The sequence below is a fragment of the Gracilinanus agilis genome, chromosome 4 (assembly GCF_016433145.1).
Source record: "Gracilinanus agilis isolate LMUSP501 chromosome 4, AgileGrace, whole genome shotgun sequence".
Classification (NCBI taxonomy): Eukaryota; Metazoa; Chordata; class Mammalia; order Didelphimorphia; family Didelphidae; genus Gracilinanus; species Gracilinanus agilis.
Genome location: NC_058133.1, coordinates 407,481,003 through 407,489,440, shown reverse-complemented (window position 1 = coordinate 407,489,440; position 8,438 = coordinate 407,481,003). Strand labels below are relative to the sequence as shown.

Here is an 8,438-nt window from a genome sequence, read left to right as displayed (position 1 = left end):
TCATTTTACAGGTGAGAAAACTGAGGCAGATGGAGGTTAAATGAATTGCCTGGAGTCACATAGTAAGTATCCGAGACAGGATTTGAACTCACATCTATCCTAAATCTGTATCTAGGCTTTTATCTACTGTACCACATAGGTGCCCACATGCCTTATTTCCCTATTATACTTGGTGCTGCAAGTGCAATGCCTTGTCTTACTCATTGTATTCTCCAGGAGGCATGGGATAAAAGAAGTGCTCAAAGCACAAAAATATTTAAAAACCAATTATTTCTAAATGCCAAAGAGTATTGAAATGACCCTACCATCCACTGCTACATTTACCCACTATGCAAAAAACACTATAAAACAAATATTAAATCAACCCATTCTCTAGCTTTGGGAAAATAACTACCATTTTCCTATAAGGTAAAATAAGGTACAGAGAGTAGAATGTTCAAATTGAAACAGGTAAAGTAAGGATTTGGAAAGATCACAGGTCACCTGATTCTCCAGCTAGTATTATTTTAGTCATGCTGAATCTTTCTTAAATAGACAGAGAGTGGCTAGAGCTAATAAGATAATTCAAGTCATTCTGATGATCAAGGTCACTATCAACATTTCCAACTGGGTAAAAACCACTTTAGGGTTCTTCCTAATGCATTTCTTCCTTAGTATGGACAGAAAATTCAAATGTATTTAAGACTCACTCAAGATCTCTCCTCTAGAGATGAGTTTTGGAAAGCTAAAAAATGAAAAAGTTGAAAGCATGGTAGCTTACTGTTAAAATGGATATTGCCACTTTAGTTAAAATCCTAAAATTCTTTTTTTTATTCTGTGACTTTGGGAATCAATTTTGATTATCATGGTTACGAGCCTTAGAAAGTTCAATATGTTTGATTTGCTCTTGTTTTCTTAAAGATGAAGAATTTTAGTTGTATTAACAACAGGCAAAAACTCTAAGTCAACTTGCATTTTATGGCTTCTGATAACTGAATCCTTTTCCCAATGAAGACACCATTTCTTCCTTCTTTTCCTAATTATTCATGCACACACATAACCCCATAACAGTTTGAGGCTTCTGAATTCTAGATGCTTAAACCCACATAAATCTCTTCTCTACATGTCTTCTTTAAAAATAATAACTGCTAAGATCTATATAGGAGTTTGAGTTTTTCAAAACATTTCATATATATTTCCTCACCACAGCTCTATAAGGTAGATTCTATTATCACCATTTGACAGCTGAAGAAACTAAGGCTGAGTAATTAATTGACCTCATCCACGGTCATATTCCCCAATCAAGTATATGAAGCAGGATTTGAATTCAGTTCCTAACTTCAATTCCAGCATTGTATCTAGTATACTAGTGTATAGGTATACACTTTAACTTGTATCTACGAAATAGTTATGTTACACACGAATTTAAGTACTGAATGTTATTTAAATTTCTCATAAGACAGAAAACATGTCTATCTGAAGCCAGTAAATCTTTTAAAACAAGATATTTTAATGTAAGTAGTCACAAAGAGGCTTTACAAAGGCCACTAATATTTCCTTGTTACCCAACAACCATATTGATCAAAGATCTTAATTGTTAAAACATTTATTCTTCTCCAATAAGTGCCCCCCCCCAAAAAAAGGGTTACCTACAACAATGTGCTCTGGCCCTCAGTTTCTCTACTACTATATTTTAGATGACAACAAAATATTCAGGATACAGCTTACTCAAAAGATTATAATTTGGAACATTTGCTAGTTTATTCATTCTCCAATAATTACAATTTTAAATTTTGTCATCTGGGTTCACCGAGATATTAATATTAATGGTAAGGCTCATGTCCCTGATCAAATCCAAAATTAGCCCTCTGTAGTAAGCACACACACATATGATGTAGGAGACTGAAGAAGAAAAGACTCTTTAATTTTAACCTGAAAGTTATGTCCTGGAAAGGACTAGAAGTCTAGGAAGTCACCCTAGATCAAGCCCAGGTTAATTCACTGCTGAATGTTTAACTGCATTAAAATCTTGAAAACGTAACCACCAGCACAAAGTTAAAATAAATGACCTTTAAAAGGCTTAATATGAAGTGCAAATTTTTTGAATATATATTTAAAAATACAAACACTGTGAAATAAGTAAAGTGGCCCTTTCTGTGACTAATGGTAATTACAATGACTAATTTAATGGAATATAATACCAGAATACCCTTCAGGAAAAAAATTATACGTGAAACTGTTAGCAATGTCAGGACTTAAAGTTTTCTTCTATAGTAATAATACTAATAAGATAATTCAACTTGGAAGTCTTTCCAAACATGGAAAAAATTGTCTGCTCACTTTTTAAAAAGGAATACAAAAAAAAAAGCATAAACATTTTGACACTGTTTAAACAAGAATAAGCCAAGCTCTGAATACATGTTCTAGATCTCTGACATGGAACATTTACTATACATTCTATTTCCAATCAAGAAGTTCAGGCACCTTGGAATACCACCATTTTAAAGAACCACCAACATGAAGAGTTCCAATATAGCAGTTCATCTGGAATCCAGTCTCAGTCTTGATATGTATAAAGTAAACCATCATTTTAAACAAAAAAAAAATAGTAGGGGCAACATTAACAGCACTGGGATTTACTCTCAGCTCTCAAAGTATCCTGGTCTAGCTTTATTTTGTCCACATCATCTTCATTAGGAAAATTTTTATAGTGTGCAAGAATATTCTCCACCAAGAACCGAACTGCTTCATCTATGTTGATATTATCCTGAAAGGAAGAAAAATAAAATTAATGTTGTGCCTTTCAAAGAGTATTAAAAATATTCAGGAGAATCAAAGAAACAATTTTAAGGTCAGATTTAGAAACATTCTAAGAAAGTAAGCCTTTATTTAAAGTTCCAAAAGCTCCTTGTTGGAAACATTTTGTAAGCACTTAATTACTGCAGAGAATACTGTACCCTGCCTCCTTGAAAAGAAACCAATTTTTTTTAAAAACTTGATTCTGAGAGAGAGAGAGAGAGAAAGAGAGAGACAGACAGACAGACAGACAGACACAGACATAATCCTTCCTTCATGAAGTTTACAGTTTAAAAGAAGGATACAACGTAAATGTAATACAGAATATTTTATAGTAAAACACATTTTACTACTATCTCCATATTTTCACTAATTCTCACATTAATGTAATTCTAGAACCTCTAGGTTAAACTTCCCTTTTCCATCCTTCCAAATTCAAATATTACCAATCTAAAAAGTGATATGGAAGAAATGCATGTGACATAGAGACATAACTTGGAATCAAATCTAAAATCTTCTGCTTATCTTTTACATAACTAAGTCACTTTTAAGTCTCAATTTGCAATTTGAAAATAAATACTTCTTATTTCAAAAAGTTTATGCTGCACTGCAGATGAATCATTAACAACACCATCAGTTTCCAGGTGCCATCAAAGTTCTTGTTTTCTGAGGATTAGTCTGTTTTGCAACAACAGTTTGTAAATTTTTGACTCCTGCCCTCCCCACTCTTTACTTTTCTTTAGGTGTTTCTGTGTGTACCTGACTCTGGCTTCATTGTGGGCTTGAATGATGCTTGAAATTCTTGATTTCTCCACAAGCACTATTAATATTTCTACTATTCATTGAAGTGAATTCTTTAAAGAACAACTTTTACACTTTTTGGAGTAATAGCTATTCTTATAGTAAAAACATAACAAAAAAAGAACCCATAATGAAATATAATTTAGCAGTGAATTGACAGAAAACTAATTGAAGGTGGGCAAACAAGCTCAATATGGTTTCATCTGGCCAACATCAGATGTTCTGACTCATTTAGTAGGTGCATATGAATGAGCCCTGATGTCCAAAATGAAAGTATGTCAAATTATAGTCTGTCCCAATTAAATTCCGTAATCTGAAGGAAGTCATCATTATACTGTTATAAATCTTTCTATGACTCTGCTCCAAAAGACTCACTTAAATCAAAGGAAGGAGTTCAGACAAATGCTTCCTTGCAGGGCTCATTTTGCCCTAAACGCTGATTATGTGACATGAACCAATGGCAACAATATTCCCAATGGGCTCTTCACTGAAGCAGGTAATGAGGTCTACATACAGCTGCTTTTATTTTTCCCCCTTAGTAAAGATTATTGTTTTTGGGTATCGCACAAATTAGTTAATGTTGAACAATAAGATACCTGTGGAGCTTTGTTAAAAAGACACACTAAGGAATCAATAGCTATCACAACATTCTCCCCTGTGATTTATAAGTTGTCATTAGACACACAATGGGTAGTGTGTTTTTTATTCAGTAGCTATGCCTTTCATTCTTAGGTACCCCTCACAGCATCAGCACCAATTATTTGTACTCATTCCTCCAGTTGCAAAGACGTAAATAGTTTTGACTTAAGTAATATGCTTGGAAACATATGCTTTCAAAATGTTTAGCTCAATGTGATGGGATGTGTTCCTTCTGCAATAACAAATACTTTATATTAAATTTGGCATTTTGAATATCTATTAACAATCTCCCATAATAAAAAATGATTTTTTCGAAAGACAAATTTTTCATGAATTTTCCAGCATACAGAAATCATTCATCAATAATGAGTTTGTAGAACAAGTGATACAATAATGTCCTTTTAACTAGCTTCCAAAATGGACAATGGATACTTCTCTTTTTTCTCCCACCACTGAAATTTCAAAATGAAGGCTAAATACTTCACACTTATGTTTGGGTCCAGTGATTCTACTAATCAAGCCTCTATTCAGAAAAGGAACTGAAATCTATAGAGATTAATCATTTTACTATAGCCTTACTATCTAGTATCAGTCAATAAAGGCATTCTACTAGCACATGCTAAGGATAACAGATCTCCTTTCTTCCATTTGTTAAAACAGTGGGTTTTATGAAAGCATGATACATACTTGTTAATTTACAGAATTTTAGATAGCGAGAGCCATCTAGTCAAATCGATATCCCCCCAAATATTCCTTCTACAAGTCAAATTTCCATCTTTGAAAAGCTCTAATAATTTAAAAACATTTTTATTTTAACATTCATTTAAAAAGAATTTTAAGTTCTAAATTCTCTCTTCCTACCCCTCCTCATTAAGAAGGCAAACAATATATCAATTGTACATATGAAATCATGCAAAACATATTTCCATAGTAGTCATACCACATATAAAATAAAATAAAAATCAAGAAACATAAAGTGAAAAAAAGCATGCTTCAATCTGCACTCAGAATTCATCAGTTCTCTCTTTGGAGGTGAAATAGAACCAGTCTTATTCTTTTATAGCCATATATCATCAGGTTCAGGCTCTTACCTTTGCAGATGTTTCAAACCATCCTGTAAAGCCATTTTCTTTGCAGAATTGGTCCATCTGAGAAGGGGTATGGCCACGGTCCTTGTTCTGGTCACATTTATTGGCTAGGAGAATTGTAGGGATTGGGATGCCATTTGGAAGCTGCACCTTACTGTCCAAATCATTTTTCCATTTGAGGACTGCATCAAATGTAGACCCTCTCGAGATATCAAAGACCACAAATGCGCCTACAGCTTCTTTGTAGTATACTCTTGTCATATTACCAAACCGTTCTTGACCTGGAATTACATTTACAAGAAAAGACCTTATTAAGGACAAAAGAAAAGTAAACCTACAATTTTTATGTCTTTTTTTTAAGACACTCAAATAAAACATTAAGTGTAGAGTATATTCAAGTTATTGTGCTAGGGGTGCCAAAATAAAATGGAAGCAACCCTTGTTTTAAAGAAATCTATATTCTACTGGGAGTATGAGTAAATACTGGGCACTTTGAAAAGGAACAAGTCCTAATAACTGATGGGGATGGATGGGAACGTGGGGAGGGGCAGAATGTAGGCTGGGAGAAGGTTGGAAAGAAAATGCATCAAAGACTTCCACAGCAACTGGCCCCTGAACCTTGAAGACAGCTGGGACTTCTGAGGCACATTAACCCATGCTAGTCATGGGGAACAACAGTCTGTGAAGGAAAGGTAAAGACTGAGATGAGAGATTCACAAGGAACCAGGCTAATAGGGCTAGAATGTTCAGTATGGAGAAAGAAAATAAAATAAAATATAAAATAAACTTAGGTCTTCTTAACTCCAGGCTCAGTATTCTATCAATCTACTACACCATCTCACTGCCTCAGTACATAAAGGAGAATAATATAAAATAAGTTTGGAAAGATAGGTAGAAACCAGCTTAGTGACACCTTTAAATGATAGGCTGAGTTTATTATGTTAGAGAACCACTACAAAGATTTTCCTCCCACTAGAATATAAGCTTCTTAGGGGCAGGAATTATTTCACTCTTGTCTCTGTATCTCTGGTGCTTAATATAGTGCCTACCCACATAGTATCAATCAATGAATGAACATTTTTAAAAGCGTCTATCATATGCCAGACAAGGGGTAGAGGTAGTGATATAGAAAGAGGCAAAAGACAATCATTAATCTTAAGGAGTTTACAATCTAATGAAGGCGACAACACACACACACACACACACATACACGTTCAGAGCAAACTATTTACAGGATAAATAGGTAATAATTAAGAGGTCAAGTTTTAGAATTAAGAGGGATTGGGGAAGGCTTCCCATAGAAGATGAGATTTTAACTGGGACTTAAAGGAAGTTGCGGAGTAGCAAGCATAGAGGAGCAGGCAGAGAAAATGCAGGGAGCCAAAAGATGGAGTGTTTTGATCATGGTACAGGCAAAGAGGTCGGCATCACTGGATCAAATACATGTTAAAGGGTAAGGGATAAGAAGAATGGAAAGTTGGAGGGAGCTAGGTTATGAAGGGCTTTGAATGCTAAATAGCACTTCGTATTTGCTCCTGGAAGCAAAGCCACTGCAGTTTATAGTTTAATAAGTGCTTGTTGATTGATTATGCAAGGGACTGATATGGTCAGAATAGAATAGGTGATGGATTAAGAGGAGAGTCTTATAACTGGTAGATGACTTAGGAGTTTATTATAATAGTGGTAAATGAGAATAGCCATTAGAACTAAAGAAGATAGGCATGTGATAAGACAGGAGAAATTAAGGATGACTTGGGTTGTTAACTAGGTGACCAGAAGAACTGCAGAACAAACCACAGAAAAAAAGGGACATTTTTAAGGAGAGATGAGTTTAGGCTTCATCCTAAATGGAAAATGGGAAATACAATCATGCTGAGAATTAATCTGACTAGCCTGAACTCCTATCCCCTTCACCAACTGTTAATAAACATTTCAAACAAAACATCCCGAAGATCCCTCAACCAACCAAACACTGTTTGTCCCTACTTCTGTGTCAAACTTTGCTATTTATGTTGAGGGCAGCACCATCCTGACATCAACCAGATTCATAACTGTCTTTCCATTCAACAATCTCTCCTTGTCTGATGGGTTATTTTCTACTGTCTACACACCTAACCTCAAAAAATCTTGACCTGATCTTCCTATTCCCACTATTATCTCATATCTCCCTCCCTTTTTAGGGTAAACTCCCTGAGAAGGCAGTACAATAGTTGGCTTCACTTCCTTTTCTTTCACTATCTTCCTATTTCTTTGCAGTCTGGCTTCTGACTTTGTCCATCATTTAACTGAGTCTGTTCTCTGTAAAGTTACTAATTGCCAGTTGACTGGCCTTTTTCTCAAGTCCTCATCCTTCAGGACCTCTCTCCAGCCTTTGATGTTGTCCAATAGCCTCTGTATCTTGATAATCTTTCTAGCCTTCTACATTACTCTCTCCTAGTTTTCCTCTTATCTATCTGACTGTTCCTTCTCATGTTGGATCTTCATGTAGGCCACACTTGCTAAATGGGTATCCCACAGGCCTCTGTCCTGGGTCCTCTTCTCTTTTCCCTCTATACTATTTCTCTTGTGATCTCATCAGTTCCCAAAGATTCAATTATCACCCCTAGGTTGATGATTTTCAAATCTACTTATTTAGCTCTAACTTCTCTGTTAACCTCTAGTTTTATATCTCCAGTGGCCTATTGGACATCTCAAACTGAATGTCCCACAGACATCTTAGACTCAAAATATCCAAAATTTAAATCATTCACTTTCCCCCCAAACCTTTCTTTCTTCTTAATTTCCCTTACACTATTGAGGGTACCACATTCTCCCTGTTATCCAGACTCACAATCTAGGTGACATCCTTAATTCTTACCTCTATTTAACCCTCAAATCCAATCTGTTGCCAGGGCTTGTAGCTATTACCTCCTTAACTTCTCCTGTACACTCCTCACCCCCTGACACTGCCACCAATCTAGTTTACATTTTCATTACTTCATGTCTGACCTATTGCAATAACCTTCTAGTTGGCCACAAGCCTTTCTCTCCATTCCACCTTCAATCTCCTGCCAAAGTGTAGATCTCCCTTAAGTGTCAATCTGACCATGTTACCATACTACTCAGTAAGCTCCAACGCTACCCTATTATCTCCAG

The 8,438-nt window shown here is 35.3% G+C and overlaps 1 protein-coding gene across 1 annotated transcript in view; it reads right to left on the bottom strand.

Annotated features, from left to right (window-relative positions):
• Positions 1–1,469: 1,469 nt before the first annotated feature.
• Positions 1,470–8,438, bottom strand: part of RAB32 (RAB32, member RAS oncogene family) — a 49,409-nt gene continuing 42,440 nt past the window's right edge. The window contains exons 2-3 of the mRNA XM_044674712.1: positions 5,307–5,584; positions 1,470–2,746 (exon numbers count right to left, since the gene is read on the bottom strand). Of these exons, the coding sequence (XP_044530647.1) occupies positions 2,600–2,746; positions 5,307–5,584 (425 nt within the window). The 3' untranslated portion in view covers positions 1,470–2,599. The remainder of the gene's footprint in view (positions 2,747–5,306; positions 5,585–8,438) is intronic.